The sequence below is a fragment of the Manacus vitellinus genome, unplaced genomic scaffold (genome assembly GCF_001715985.3).
Source record: "Manacus vitellinus isolate BGI_N305 unplaced genomic scaffold, ASM171598v3 scaffold_32_pilon, whole genome shotgun sequence".
NCBI lineage: Eukaryota > Metazoa > Chordata > Aves > Passeriformes > Pipridae > Manacus > Manacus vitellinus.
The window spans coordinates 4,857,579-4,873,664 of record NW_021940460.1 but is presented as its reverse complement, the minus strand read 5'-3'; the positions used below and the strand labels follow the sequence as shown (position 1 = coordinate 4,873,664).

General features: G+C 42.1%; 1 protein-coding gene across 1 annotated transcript in view; it reads right to left on the bottom strand.

The window, feature by feature from the left end:
* CUX1 (cut like homeobox 1) overlaps positions 1-16,086 on the bottom strand; it is a 189,516-nt gene that overhangs the window by 22,789 nt on the left and 150,641 nt on the right. The window contains exons 15-19 of the mRNA XM_029961379.1: positions 15,878-15,943; positions 14,446-14,547; positions 11,404-12,230; positions 9,804-9,969; positions 9,077-9,133 (exon numbers count right to left, since the gene is read on the bottom strand). Of these exons, the coding sequence (XP_029817239.1) occupies positions 9,077-9,133; positions 9,804-9,969; positions 11,404-12,230; positions 14,446-14,547; positions 15,878-15,943 (1,218 nt within the window). The remainder of the gene's footprint in view (positions 1-9,076; positions 9,134-9,803; positions 9,970-11,403; positions 12,231-14,445; positions 14,548-15,877; positions 15,944-16,086) is intronic.

The following is a 16,086-nucleotide window of genomic DNA, read 5'->3' as shown; positions in this document are numbered from 1 at the left end:
TACAATAACACCACCTGAGAAAACCCTCAAAAAAGAAGAATTAATAGACATTTTTGCAATGGCCTGCAAGGAAGATGGGGCCTCTATACAGCCATGATCCTGAGCACTGTTTTACAATAAGGGGGGGGAAAAAAACCCTTAAGATTTTTTTAGCTAGATGTAGACACACAGACATCAGAGAAATGCTCAGGTCAGGCCAACAGCCCCAAATCATTCCAGGATTCAAAGATTCTTGAGACACAAGTGAGGTCTAGGCATTGAAGAGGCTGAATGATAATTTTTTTGGCTTTACAGATCACCTTTAAACAATTAAAAACCCCTTTCTAAAAATAAACCATATTTTAAATTAGGTGATTAATGGCAGAATCATGGCTGCTTTAAAAGACATTGCCCTACTCTGCCAATCTTCATTTAATATTCAGAGTTTTCGTGTTTCCGTAACTTAGCCTGAAATCAATATTTAGAAATAACTGCTGGAAAATATTTTCAATAACCTTATTATTAAACCAGCTTGTGTGCAGAAGCTTTATTAAGGATTTTCTGAATGCTAAAACAAATATGTCATGGAAGCAATCAATCAAGTTGCCACAACCCCACAGTGTTATATTTTTAGTATAACCAAGATAAACGCGTGCACAATAGCTTTTGGAAAACAGAGTTAGAGCCCCTAAGAAGAGGTTCTGCTGCAGTCTGGGGTGTCTTTGTTGACTTGCTGACCTTCTGATTTAATGTGTTAAACTAACTTTAACGTGGCACCAATTTTATGACTGTTTGTTATCCTCCTCTGTCCCGACCCTGAGTGTGAAGGTATTTCTACCTCCTCCTTTGAGATTTTAACCTCTTGTCTGCTCTGGAGCAGAGTGTGAAGCAGAATGCATATGTGCTCTGTGCACTGCATTTAAATATATCTCCCCCACTAAACAATGTGGACATTCATTTGCCACGGGCAATATCCATATGGGATGGATCCAAGGCTAATGACCGCCTTCCCTCCTTCCCAACAGAGAATCCCATCTACCATCCTCAGCACAGTGGGTTGTTCCTCATCTTAGAGGAAAGCAGCTGAGGAAAAGAGTGACCCTGAGCAGTTCCTGCACTAAAGGAACTCCTTTTCGGAGGAGCACGGGGGTAAAGTACTGAAACAAAATGACATTTACATTGTACGCAACAATATTATAAAAGCTATTAAGGTACATTATTTTACACATCCTCATAATCTCTCCATACTGCTTTACTTAATTTGTGATAAAATTGTTGAGAAAGGGTACTTAATGTAGGACAGTCAGTAAAAGTAATTTATCATCTTCCCGCTTCGGTGCTCACGTTATCAGCGAACTCATTTTCTGCATTCATCATGCAATCAGCCTATTATTTGCATATTAATCAGGCAGTGGACCATGAAAGAGCTGCATCCCAGCCAAATGCTGCACTATCTCAGGAGGAACACTCAGTAATTATCATACATCAGTGTTATGATGTGGTAATTGATTATAACATCTTTCTGTTGCCCCTGGGGAGTCCCACTGCTAACCCAGCTTCAGGCATTCTGTGCAGATTTTTCTCTGAAAATTAGAGAAACCATTGCTGTCCTTTTATTAATGTTTTTTACCTTTACAATAGACAGCTCTCTGAGCATTTCCAAGGTACTTTTGCCTTTTTTTTTTTTTTTTTTTTTAAATGAAACCTTCATTAGGGAAAACACCTGTCTCAGATCAGAAAAAGTGAAAAAAATCCAAACCATCCAAACTAAACCCCCCCCCCCAAAAAAAAAAACCCAGTTGGGCTCGTTTGTGTTTGTCTGTCCTCTCTCTTTCAAGGTCTGGTGGCTTTTTAGGTGCTGGTGTTGCTTACATAATGCCCTTCCCCATCAAACACAACAAAATGTTGCAACTTCAATAGACAGTAATTGCAAAGTTCGCATAAAGGCAGTTAAGTTGCTTTATTTAGGTGCCAAATGAGAGGCTAATTTTGGTCCTCTCATAAAGGACAAATGAAACATCTGCCAGTTCAAACTTGCACTATTTTTAGGACCCAAGTTCCAGAGGGGTAAAAGAGAGAAACAAACACAAACCCCAGCCCTGGTGAATCTCACACCTCCTTCGTGTGTGAACCAGGCAGAGGAGCTGGAGGGGCAGCCCCCTCCTGGGAAGGGGGGATGGCTCTGGAGATGAGACCAGAAGGGACCTTCAAGCTGAAAGAGGGCAGGGTTAGATGGGATACTGGGAAGAAATTCTTCCCTGTGAGGGTGGGGAGGCCCTGGCACAGGTTGCCCAGAGAAGCTGTGGCTGCCCCATCCCTGGAAGTGTCCAAGGCCAGGTTGGATGGGGCTTGGAGCAACCTGGGCTAGTGGAAGGAGTCGCTTCCCCTGGCAGGGGTTGGAATGAGAGGAGCTTTAAAGCCCCTTCCGACCCAAACCACTCTGTGATTCTATGGCAAGTTGCTATCAGCAACATCTTTGACAAGTATAAATACTGGACATGTACTATCAGGCCTATTTTACATTTCTTCTTATTACATTCTCTCCTGTCATTGGCTTTTTAATCACACATCTTCCTATTTCCACTTTTATTTAAATTTGATCTCAAACCCACTTTGCTTTGTTTTCAATGCAAGTTGTGTTTCTCATCAGATTTCAAATAATCACTGGATTCTTTCATTTGTTTCCCTGGATGGCTGCTGGCAAATTAAAAAGCCTCCAACACCCATCAAATTAGGTGAGACAAATCCATCAGTTTTTCTCACACCCTAATGCAAAGGACAGCCTAGAAGGTAACTTAGAAGATATTAATTTTCTGGTAATATTCTGTTTTTTCTTCTTGGGAATGATTTGCTATCAAGCAATATATAACCCTATAATCAGAACAGGCTGTTTATTTCCCTCTTTCAGGGCTGCTCGGTGGAGAGGATTTTCATCCCCATTATAAGATGGAAATAACAACCTGCAAGTTCGGCGCTCACACACCTTTTTTCCCCCAGTATTTTGGGAGGAAAATAGCCCATTATCTGTTCTTTGAATTGAAAGCAAGGTAATTTTCATCCAGCAGAGGCTCATTTGGTAATTTGCTGAGCAGCAGTTGGGCTGTCGCCCAGGGATGGCCACGATGGCCATTTCCATCCCGCTGGTGGCCACAGGGCTGGACCTGCAGCCCCCTCCTTTCCCCACAAGCAACCAGAAGACCAACACGAGCTTCTGCCAGCTGCCAGAGTCTTCTATTCCCAACAGAAAAAAATATCTACTCCCTTCAGAAAAGAGCCTTTCTGACCCCTTCTGCAGCTGCCAGCCCACGGGGGACAGATCCCGGCCATCGCCCCGGCTCCTGACCCTCCCTGGAGCTGCCCGGGGTCCTGCACTGCAGCACAACAGCAACAGCCTCACTCGTGTCTCAGTGCTGCTCCAGTTAGTTTGGTATTTGGCTTTCTAACGTAGCAGCTCATCCTTTTCCACCCAGTTCCTCTGCTGGCAGCAGGGAGGGGAGGTGATGTGGGCCCCCTCCCCAAAGGAGGCTGCTCGTCTCCAAACACGCAGGCAGAGGGAAAGGAAAATGCTGGTAATTAATGAAATGAAGTGATAAGTAATGAAATGAACAACAGTGGAGCTTACAGAGCTCCACTACTCAATGGTCATGGTTTCTTTCACTAACTGCATCCACTTCTTAGCAACTATTATGGCAACTGGCACTCTGTGAACTGCCTGAGAAGACTTGCAGAAATAAGGAAAGTTTCTTTTACCACACAACTTAGAAAATATATTAATTCATTAATTCTAACCTTATAAATGAAGACTTTGAGGGTGAGGCATCATGTGCTCAATGCTGCTGCAGAGCTGCACACAAGCTCCTTTACTGAAGGGGATCTTCTGCACACCAAGGGAGACTGAGCATAAAGGACCCATATTCCCAAATTAACCACCAAAATAAAACATAGCTTCAACTCGACAGATTCTCCAAAATGCCTGCTAGGAACCCATAACTGCACTTCAGAGTGAACTAAACTTGTCTTCAGGATCCAGCCCAAGTCTCCTCCTTGCTGTAACATTAAGAGTGTGTTGGTGTTTTGTCATTGTAATTCAGCCACAAGGAATATCTGCCTAGAAAACAGTGCTCACTCTCTGATTAGGTATTTTGCTTTAGCACTTTTATAACAGCAAAGCTGTGACCACAGGGAGGATGGAGTCATATTCTACAAGTTTAATGACTGGGTGGTTTAATGGACAGAGAAGAATGCAACTAAGACAGGAAGTTCTCCATAAATACTGACCATTTGCAAAGCATCAGTGATGGAAAAGGACCAGGGCCATGCAAGGCAGCCTGGGGAGGAGAGACCTCAGCAGGAGGAAGGAATAACCAGCAATCAGAGCCAGTGTTATGTTCAGAATGAACTTGAAACACTGGTTTCATGCTGCATTCCCAGGTTCCAGGAAGGTGCCTTGACAGCGATTCTCCCGGCCTTATTGATACCAGAAGGGCTGCCAGGGAGGTTCTCATGGTCCAAATGTCAGGGAAATGGCACAGAATATGATCACACACGTTAAAGACAGACTACAACAGCTGCCCTTATGAGGAGCCAACTGATATCCTATGGTTTGAAATTAAGACAGCCAAGGCCAACTGTTTCCGAGCTGCAATCCCAAACCACAGAGGAGGAATGTGGAAACTTCACCAGGACACACCAGTGTGCTCCAGGGACAGCGTGGAGGTAACTGCTTGGCTGATGCAGTTGTTCAGCTCTGAACTTTAAAAATGCATCTGCACCTCGCACAGAAGGCCACGACCTTCTGAACCCACAGACTCAAACCTTCGTCACCCAAACCCAAACCATCTATGCAAGGAATTCCTGCAGTCCAACCACTCAGCCGTTGGAGCCATGGGATGTCCCTCCTCTTCCCTTTCACAGACTGCATCAACCACAGACATTTCACGTCACACATTTTTATTAACCTGGAATGCCAGCAAAGGACCGCAAAAACATCTCTCTCATCTTTTTGATTCGACAACAAAAACCAGCACCAATTTGGGAAGATCTGTCAGCTCACTTGGGGGATCACATGGTACCAAGAATTCAGCTCTCCACGTGCTAATCCCAGCTGTGCTCTCAAGCACCACTGGACAGCTCTGCCTGCCCAGAAGAAACCAGTACAATGAAAAAAATGACTGTGAACCACGAGGAAATGGGGGTAGAAGCTTCTCCACTGCCACCACGTGGCTGGTGAGCTCTTCCCATAACTGCATCAGGATGGTATTCCTGAATATGGACTGCTAGCCCTACTTTGTTTCCCTTGGTGTAGCCAACTTAACATATTCCTCCTGGGATCAGGAAAACAGGAAGATCCTCACAGCACACAGTGAACTACCTGCCCACTCAGCAGCTTCTGTGCTGAAAAATGTTCCAGGAATATGTTTAACATGAATAAAAATACAATGGCTACCCGGGTTTGCCATCATTCCCCACTCTATCTGTTAACATCATAAGCACAGCAAGCCATACTCAATTTTTTTCAGATTTGCTTTCCCAAGGGATGATAAGAAGTAATCTCCCTGTTGTTACAAATGTTGTATTTCGAAAAGAAAGCTTTTATGCATATTTTAGTTGATCTAAATACAGTAGATCTTGGGTTTTTAAATCACCAGATAATATGCAATTATCTCGAGCTAGATTCTGATTTTGAAACAAGCTCTAATTAGCTCCCCATTTTATGCTGTTATAATCCTTTCTTCAACTCCCATGAGCGTTACTATTGCTAAGCAGCATGAGGTTAGGAATGATGGATGATACCCAGAAAGGAAGACAAACAAAAGGGAAATTCAAAATCCCCTGAGATCACCCGCAGCTGTATCGGCAAATGAAGATTTCCACATTAGGTCATAAGACGACCCTTACAGAAACACATACCAAAAAGGCACGTCTTTTTTCCCCACTGAGTATTTGCAAGTCTTTAATGTAGTATTATAGAGAGTGTATGTCCTTCACAGAGGATAAAGACAAAAGTGAATAAAAATTCAGCTTTCCTGGGAGCGGCCACGAAATCAGCAGCACCAAAAAGGAAACTCTGTCTTAAATCTCGTATAGACACGCAGAACAAGGCCCCAAAATAAAACAAACTAATAAAAGCTATACACAGTACAAGTATTTAGAGAAATATCCAAGCCTTCTCCTGGCACATGGCGACTGTCCAAACCCACCCCAGCTCCCATCATCAGTAATGCAACTAAATAAGGGCCAAATTCATCATGAAAAAATGCTGATGCAGTTGGGTGACACTAATTCAACTTTTTTTTTCCATGTGATTTGGTCTGTGCTTTTGACACATAAATCATTAAAAAGGCAGATTTACCCAAGGGCATTAGAGCATTTAGGTGGAAAGAAATACACAGAAAAAAAATGTTAGAAAAGGCACAGCAATACTATTTTTGACCACCTAGGGTACAAACACCATTTTTGTGTAAAACATGTTCCCTGAAATTTGCACAAAATCACCAAAGCATTGAAGGAAGGTCACAGGCAGAAAATGCAGGTGTACACCTGGTTGTCATTTTGGTATAGACTATTTTTCATAAAATTCATAAATATAGCTTCCAAAGAAGAAAACCAAGCCTGGCTTCTCTTTGCTATCTCTCTCTCTCTCTATATATATATAATTACATAAAATACATATATTTTATCCATTCATTCCCACATATGAGAGACTGATGGGTCCATCTGTCCACATGTGAAAATGGAAAATTACTGGACTAAAGACAACATTTTCATGGATTAGGTGTAAATCAAAACCTTATGATCTAGAAGTGTAACTAACTGGGCCAGAAATCCAGAAAATCTTGCTAGTTTGATACAATAGTGCCAAACAGTAATGAAAATGCTCCCAGCTAATAAAAGTTTTGTTACTATGCATGTTGACACTCTGTACACTGAAGACCTTCTTGGCAAAGCACTCAGGAGCCACTGAGTGTGTGAGTTTAATTTCACTTCTTTCCCTTCATGCATTCAACAAGTTCCAAGCCAATTATATTACATGGAAAAGGCTCCAGACCTCTTCTCGTTTCAAAATTGTCCTGATTAATTTCTGTTTTAAAATTACAAGTATGCAACCTTTTCTGCCTTGATTTTCCTGGGAAATGTCTCAGAAGACCAGAAAATTGAAGCTGTCTCTCTTTTCTTTTTTTTTTTTTTTTTTCCCTCTGCCCTGGAGTGGTGGATCTTTCACAAATGCATAATTATTATTACCTTTTCCAAACTGTTTGCTGTGCTTTTAATTACAGAACAGCTGCTAATAAAAGGAAATTACCAAACTGCCCGTCCTCGTTCGAATAACTTGGTTTTGCTCTTTTGTTCTGCCTGGTGTCACAACCTGCCTTATTCCTTTACACAGAGAAAGGCACCAAGAAAAGAACATTTTGTACAACAATTCTATTTTTAATCCTTGGAGAGGAGGTGGAAAAGGGCACGAGCCCATTTTCTCATTTGTAAGGGGGCTTTAAGGAACGGGGGAGGACGATCATCAATAATATGATTTTATTAGCTGATAGGAACGTGTCTCCTCACAAAATATTAGCTCAAGGGCAGGAACTGACAAACGAGACTGGGAGTGTGGGAGGGAACAAAATATCCCGGCAGCAAAACTGAACTTCCTGAAGGAAATCACTTTCAGCTCCCAGCAAACCTCCCGGGAATCCACAAGGTGGTCGGATTTTAATACTATGGGCTTGTCTTTCAATCTTTTATAATTAGAGTTAGTCATAAATATGATGATTAGCAATAACAATGCAGCATTTCCCAGCTCCTCTGATTTCAAATTCCTCTTAAAATGGCTACAATTAATTACTCATATTTTCCACGCTGTCTGAGGCGTTTCTAACTGTGACACTTCACTCTTGCATGGTATTGATGCTACAAAAAAAAAAGTAGTCAATGGCATGTTTTTAACAAACCATCACAGGAAATTTCCATGTTCCCTAAATGCTTGGCAATAAGCAACAATAGCCCTATGATTGCAAATCTTTTTCTCCCATTTTGGTTTTGTTTTCAGGGCTTGTTTTTACTTGGGGCATTTTTTTTCTTTTTTTTGGTTTTGGTTTTATCTGTTTATTTTGAACTGTTCTTCTTAAGAAAAACGTGGACTGAATATCATCACGGATTTTCTTCCAGTAAAATCTTTTAGAATGCAAAATAGTTTCCCAGTAGAGAGAAAAAGCAGTTTGGTTGGGATATTAAGAGTAAAGCCAGCAAGCTGCAGAAAAAAAAAGAGTGTTTCAGAATAGCAGAAAGGTGGAAGAGGAGCACAAATCATCCCTCTCTGTATCCTGAAATGCAGCAATTCTCCAACACAGGGCACTGGCTCTAAGTACAGAGCAGGGCATGAGTATTTTTCTAGAGTACAAAACAGCCTGAGTGGTTTGTGTCAAGTGAAGCATATAATTGGTAAAAGTCTGTGTGGGTAGAGTTTGGTATCCAACAGCAGGAACACAGCTGTTCTGGTCTGTTCCAGCCTCCCTCCCATCCTGTGGCCATCTTCTAAAACCTTCAGCCACTCACTTCTCTGACTTTCAGCTTTGCTGCATCTGCTTTTTTTTTTTCTTTTTGCAAATGGAAAGGGAAAGGAGGAAAAAAAAAGGTCAGCTTGGAATATTTAACGAAGCTTGAAAAAGACACAACATGGTGTGTTCCCCACCTTGGAATTAACAAAGCAGATTTTGTGCAAAGGAAAGTGGAAAAAAACCTACCAGCGAGTGAGGCAGCTGCAGTATGTGGATCACATTACAAACCAAGGGCTTGTTTTACAGCCATTGTCACATGTCACATTGATAAGCTGAACTATGGCAAAAAAACCCCCTACTGAGCCAATGATCTCCAAGATCACATAAAGTCTCTTTACCTAATATATGCAGCTAAATATGTGTACTCCCTACCTCTGCCATAGCAACAAGGAGAGAAGGAGGAATTAAAGGCATTAATAAAAAAATTGAAGGGACTCCTGTATGATACAACACAATGTGAGAAACCTCTTGGCATCAAAGCAAACGAAACGTAACAAAAGCACAGAGAATTATTTCAGAGCAAATCATTGAAACCAGCTGATTACCTGAGCTTGCACATCCCTGCTGTAGGGAATCCTGTAATGATGTCACAGAGTGAAGGACTAGATAAGAGAGGAGAGGAAAATCAGGGAACAATAAAAGGAGATGCCAAACCACAAACTAAACAGTAAGCAGGCTCAACAAATAGCAAACTGATCTTGGCAAGGGCTCTCTGCTCAGTTAAGTCAGTGGCATATAAAGGTACGACCGAGGCCAGACTCCAGCCTGGCTTTTCTGTGCCAATGGGAATTAGGGTAAGAGACAGCCACAGTAAAAGTGTAATTGCAACACAGCATTCCCCCTTTAGAGCTTAGTTCTTCTAGCTCACCTCCTGAGACAGCAATCGATATTCTCCCTGGGACAATCCAAATCCCCTATGCAGCCCTAGGAAACAGCACGCAACATTTTCCAGCTCTTTGGCCAAAATTTTTGGAATTACGTCTCATATTCGTGCCTAGATAATATCACCCTAATCAGGAACTTGATAACTGCTGCTTATCAATTATGCATAAACGAGCGCTTCGTTCATAAACATTCCCAGCACGTTCCCTTAGGGACTGGCTGGGCTGCCAGGGTGGATGCTGCCACTTCCATAAGGCCTGGACCAGCACTGGTGCAAGGCTGGCTTACTGCAAATTTCAAAAAAAAAAAAAAAAAAGAAAAAAGAAAAAAAAAGAAAAAAAAAAGATTTCCTCCTCCTCAACTCAAACAACATAGTGGAATTTTAATTACCTTGTCCTTGTTGCTGCCCTTGTGCGGGCAGGACACACTGTCCCAGCTCACCATTCAACCAGAGCTGCATACGAATAAATGGTTCTCGGCCTTTTTGGGTCAATTTACTCCATGGCTTTGGCCTGGAGAGCATGTCACTGACACTTCCTTGGGACAGCCCCAATACCTGAAGTGAAGCAACCAAGAACGGCACGTTAACACACTGGAAGTGGAAAGGGGGTAATTTAAGTCATTTTGGGTTCCTTCTACCGCATCGCTCAAATTGGGTTCGTGTGGACAATTAGAAAAACTGCAAAAATGACATCTGGAGATACTCAGATGGAAATGCCTTTTTTTTTTTTTTTTTCCCCTGCCGTGTTTCCTTCTGGAAGGTGGGTTTTTTTTCCTGCAGGATCAGGACAGCAGCAGGCTGGTGCGGGATTTGCATGCTTTTCATATTTCGTGTCAGATAGTTTCATCAGCTTTAACAGGAAAAACACCGAGTCCAGGCACACACAGGCAGATGAAACAGGCAATGATTGGCACGTATTTTGTTCTCAAACAAAAATAATTGGGACTTTTGAGACTAGGCCTATATTTGGTTGATTTTTGGGGTATGAATTATAACGATGTGTGTTTTCACCTGTAGCAGCGGCTGCTCCATGTAAGTAAATATTTAAGAACACAGCCAACTGCAGTGGAGGGGGGATTTCAGACAGGCAGAATGCAATTACTTGCCTGGAATTCAGCACAGGTAGAGGAGTTAAAAATCATACTTAATGAAAACTGCCACGGGATCTTTAATGACCCCGAGAGGTCAGGCTTTTCATTTTACATCTTAGTGCGGAGGTAACAGTGCGATGCCAGCTCCTATAATACCATTACATTGATTCAATTCTTTATAGGAAGAAGAAACAGCAAATGTCCAACAGTTCTTACAGCCTGGGAGGGGTTTTCTGGTGGTCAGGGACCCTCAAAATCCCACGTGCTCAAGGCTTAGGGCCCACAGCGTGAGAACTTCAGGGAGCCTTATCAGGCCTCGTGTATCTGTAATCAAACATTGCTCAAAAGGGCCTCAGAGCACACTGAGATACCAAGCACCAGGTATAAGAAATGTGAATTCCTGACTTCAGGCTAAGAAAAGGTAGGGGATTTTCCATGTGTTTGTTTAAATACCCCTGTGCACATTTCCAAATAATAAAAAAAAAAAAAAAAAAAGGAAAAATGCTCTTGTGTCTATAATCTTCACTCGTAACAAATTTAAGACTCTCCAGTCATGACAATGGTATTGCTCAAGTATTCCATGAATTCATTACATTAAGCATGAAGTACTGAGCCTCAATAATGTTTGCTTCAGCTTTCAAGGTTTCTAAACTCGGGGCCCCCGTTTCTAATTCCAAGTGGCTGAAAAGCCAACCTCTGCACAAAAACCTCTGCAATTCCCAAACACAGGGAAACTAATGCTTTCCTTTGGGAGCTCATTTTAAATAACGTAACACACGAAGCAAAAACATTTTTCCGTCAGACACACGTGGCACATCCCCCTCCACTAAACGGGGCTCGGCACACACGTAAGGAGCAGAAGGCACATTGACAACACAAGAGAGAACCACTTGTTTACCTTTTCCCCAAAGATCCTTTGGCAGATGCCATTCTTTGCTAGCTTTTCCTTGACCTGCCGCGTTAGCTCTATCGTATCCACCTCCTGGTACATATAAATCTCATACTGCTCGGGTGTCAGTGGAGGAACCGAAGGTTTGGATGGCTTGGACAAGGACACGATAGGGGATGAAGGGAGGGGGCTATTTTGTGGTGTCTCACTGCGACTCGCCCCAGTCATGCTCAATTCAGAACTCTGGGAGTACGGAGATTCCGCGTTTGGCCACTCTTTCCAATACTCGGAAGAAGACGGTCCTTGGAGCTGGCTACGATCTGGCCTAGTCTGATTGCTGACCTTTTCTTTTCCACCACTGGCTTCCTCAACTTTTATATCTTCGGGAAGAGCTGCATTTCTTCTCTCATGCTGCACAGTATTCCACCAATGGTCCTTCCAAACACCACCACGTCCCAACTCATTTTTAACATGCCTCAACATACCCTGGGCGGAATCACTTATTCCGTGAAGCTCTAAAACAGGCGCCTCCTGAGGCTCCTTTTTGAGCCCAGAGAGGTTCTGCAATGCAGAGATACTGGAATCAGTGACAGATGAATGTTTCTTCAGGGATATGGCCAAAGGAGAATAGCTGGAAACCGAAGACATTGCAGGTGTAGACACTAGTTTGGGGGACAGGATAGAAATGTCAGCTTGAGATAAAGGTGGTGTTTTTAAGGCAGGTTCAAGGGCAGCCTGCTGTGCCTCCATTTCCCGTCGGGCTTGTTGCAGAATGGATCGAATAGCATCATCAGAATTGCCACTGCTAGAGGCAGAAGGCGGCTGAGCCGGCTCAGCTATGAAAAACAACCAAAAGACTAAATGCAACACAGGAATATGCTTTATATTCAACACGTGCTACTGTAAACAGTTCCCTGACAGACAGAAAAAAAAAAAAAAAAAAAAAAAAAGGGCTGAAATACATTTCTGGATGGGAGGGAGGAGTTTTCACTAAGCAGAGATTTGCACTTTTCAAAATAAGGTAAGATTTCCAAAGTCCTTCACTGGAAAATTTTGATAGTTGCCAAAGTGCTGGATGTTTGCACGCACAGACTCAGCTGCACAAGTCTGGGATCACTTGCACTTCCACCATTGTAAAAATTTTCAAATAAATGCCTTTGAAAATCAAGCCTTCACCTCTTCCTCCCCCACCCCCAAGTGGTCAATAACATTTTATGGTTGTATTTATAGAGTTATTTAACCTTTCACTTCTCTCTTTCTCCACAAATGAATCTAACACACACACAGAACTGAACACAGCTGCATTCACCTGGACAGACTATTAATACTCTCTCACAGTATAAATAAGGTGAGTCCTTTTAAATCCACAAACATAACACACAAATTACAACAAAGCCAGAACTTTAGGAAGAGATCATCATCATCTCATTTGACAAGCTAAATATGCTCCTGCTTCCTGTTTTCTTGTTCCATGGTCTCAGCCACTGAAATAAACAGCTCTACCAAAGCCAGGCTGACACCTGGTCATCACCCCCTGCCTTATCCGAAGCTCTGGGATGGAGCCATGGGTGCTTTGAGCAGAGACAACCCCCAAATGCAGCATTCCAGTGGGGAACCAGGATTTGGGTGGCTGTGCTGTAGCAGTTGGGGATGAGCAGAGACTGGAACGTGGGTGGGGAATTATCTCTGCAGAGCCAGGAGGTTTTTGCAATGGCATCTGCTTCTATTTAAGGCCGTCTCCACTGAGGTCCCCAGTGCTTGAAAACCAATTCCTCTGAAAGCTGCTCTACAGAGAACAGGGAAAGTGAAGCACCAGGTAGGAGCAGGGAACCCTCACACTGCAAGTGGCCTGAAAGCGAAATAAGATTTGAAACATGCCGTGTATTACTCTGGTAATATTATTATGCCTCATCTGAATCCATTTCTGAATTTGCCTCCCTACATTCCTTCCTGTCACGCATTATAAAATACATGAAAAGCTAAAAAATGGGGGAAAAAAGACAGTGAGACTCTCTCTTCTGTTTTATCTGCTGGTTTCATAGGGAGTTTTGAGGCTGAATTAATATTTGAAAGGAAGTCTTGAGGTCCTCAGATGAAACATGTTACTGAATAACGTGCTTGCAGTTTCCTGCACACAACCCATATTTTTCTCTATGCAATAATTTCTTGTATAAGGTCGTATTATTTAGGTCATACATTAACTAGTCTTTTATATTCTGCCATGAGATTAACTTAGTTTTCAAAGAAAAGACTAATATCCCAAACTGTAAATCAGTATTTACTTTAAAAAAAAAACCAGAAGTATTGCACAGTAATTTCCACTTCAGCCCATTAGCAGTACTAGGAACTCTTTTAAAGCTGGGAGGGCTATGGAACAGAAGAAATGGTAATTACATGACAGCATACAATGAGAAATTAAACTTTTCTCAGGATAAGACGTTAAACTACAGATTTTTTGGGAAATGATTTGCCAGTTCATTCACTGAATACATTCTGTAACCAAAAATAAAGTCATCTAACAGTCAGAACTGAGTTTGCCTATATAATAATCTGGGTACAGGATGTACAGTGGTGCTGTGTGACTGGTAATTGCTGTCTAGAGTGTGACCTTCACCCCAACAAATCCATCAGTTCCCTCTCCCAGCAGTTCTGTCCCTGGGGCCTGAGTCAGAGAGAAAAGAGAAAGCAGAAGCCATTCCCTTTCCAAGGAGCAAAATGGGAGAGGAAAGGGTTCTATAGGTGCCCCTGCAGGTCTGGAGGGCTGCAAAGAAAGCAGAGCTCTGCACAGGGATAAAGCTGTTCAGAAATCCCACAGTGTCACTCCCTTGGGAGCAGAGCAGAGACCCCAAAACGCCGTGACACGTGTGACCTTAACTTGGGATGTCTTAGACACAGAAACAACTCCACTAAATAATAATAAAACCCCTCAAGAAAGCTCTTCAAACCTACGCTGACGGTTTTAAGGATATAATTAACTGACCAAAAAGCTCATGGCAATTGTTTTAATTAAATTCTGAAATCGAAGGAGCCAGAGACAAAACGAGGCCGTACCTGTTTTCTGTACTTGCAGCTCCCTTTTGGCTTGTTCGAGGATGGATTTGATGGCTTCATCAGAGCCAGTCTCTGTGGTTCGGATTCTTGTGGTTATATTACCTGGAGAGGAAAACAGAACTAATGACACCAGGAAAACTTTTCTCTGGTTGTTTTTGTAACACAAAGACACGCTGGATATACTGATACCACGGCCAGCATGACCTGAGGACAGCTTACACAGGGCCTTTACCAACATTTACAACACCAAAAATACTTAATAAAAGAAAAACATCCTTTCTGTGCCTGTCTCTAGCTGCCCTGGAATAGTGAGAACATCAGAGGAAGAACTAGCTGGTCATATATTCCTTTTCTATGGCAACATATATAGATCTATTCTTTTTCCTTTTCTTTTTTTTTTTTCTTTTTTTTTTTGGAGGGGGAGAGGAAACAGAAGGGAAAAGAAGGGAAAGGAAGAAAGCTAAAAAACATAAGCCCAAGAATCAACTTAAAAATGGCATCAGCTGCTAGGCAAAGTAAGATGAGTATACATTCAGCACAAAACAGAATTAAAAAGTAACTAGATAAAACTAATTTTTAACTTTCTAGAGGTTAATACATGAAGAGAAAGAGTCATTTAAACGCAGATACCATTTGAAGTACTCTCCAGGTAAAGAGCTGAGTGTTTGCTTTTGCTTTGTTTTTTTTTTTTTCTTTTTTAACCTCTAAGGGGAAGAAAAGGAGGGAAAACCATGAATGCTACTGCACTTAACTGCATTTCTCATTATGAGGTTATTGTTTGTAAGTGAGCTAGACAATTTCTGACTGCAGTTAAAATAACTACAGAGTTTTGGGGTCCCTGCTTTAGTTTTTTCTTCTTCCTCATCTTACTAAAAGACAAATTCTGCAACCTAATCTGTAACAAAGAAAAACGTTCAGACTTTCTGTTCAGTGATAATATATCAATCTGATGTTTACTTATCTTGTCTTTCTCATATACAATACTGAACTAAGCATCACACTAATTTAACAGTGTAATAAAGTGGAATTTGTCAGCATAAGCCCCATGAGAAGAAAGAAGTAAATTTAGAGCAGAAGCAGTATGTGATTGTCAGTGTAACTGTGCAACTTTCTCCCTCCAAAATCACAAGAACAGCAAATAGATCTGGTGATTTTATAAAGCCACTTCTATCACTTATCTCTTTTTATCTGCAAATGCAGGGAGGATGGGAGTGGAAAAACTGTCCAAACAGGGTTATGTTAGTACAGCAGCAGCAGAATTAGAAAAAGCAGAGTGTTCATCTAACCCATGGTTTGTTTTATACTTACTGTCTGTTTTTCTATCAGATTCCAGGCCAGAATCAAACTGCACAGTTTTAAGGAAACACACAGCTAAAGCACACTCCACTTCCTAGGGATGGACTGCAAAGAAAAACACCTGCCTGTGACGTACCTTCAGACCCATTTCTTCGTTTCGGTACTTCCTGAAATAGTCTGTTCAGGTTCTGGCCTGGATTCTCTGTTGAAAAACAAGTTTGGTAAGAACAAAACAATCAGGGGATGGTTGCTCTGACATCACGGGCTGTGACATGAGGAGCTGGCAGCCTGTCCCTGAGCTCTCCTGGCCCCTTGGGGCCCTGCCTGAGCCGGAGGAACTGGCTA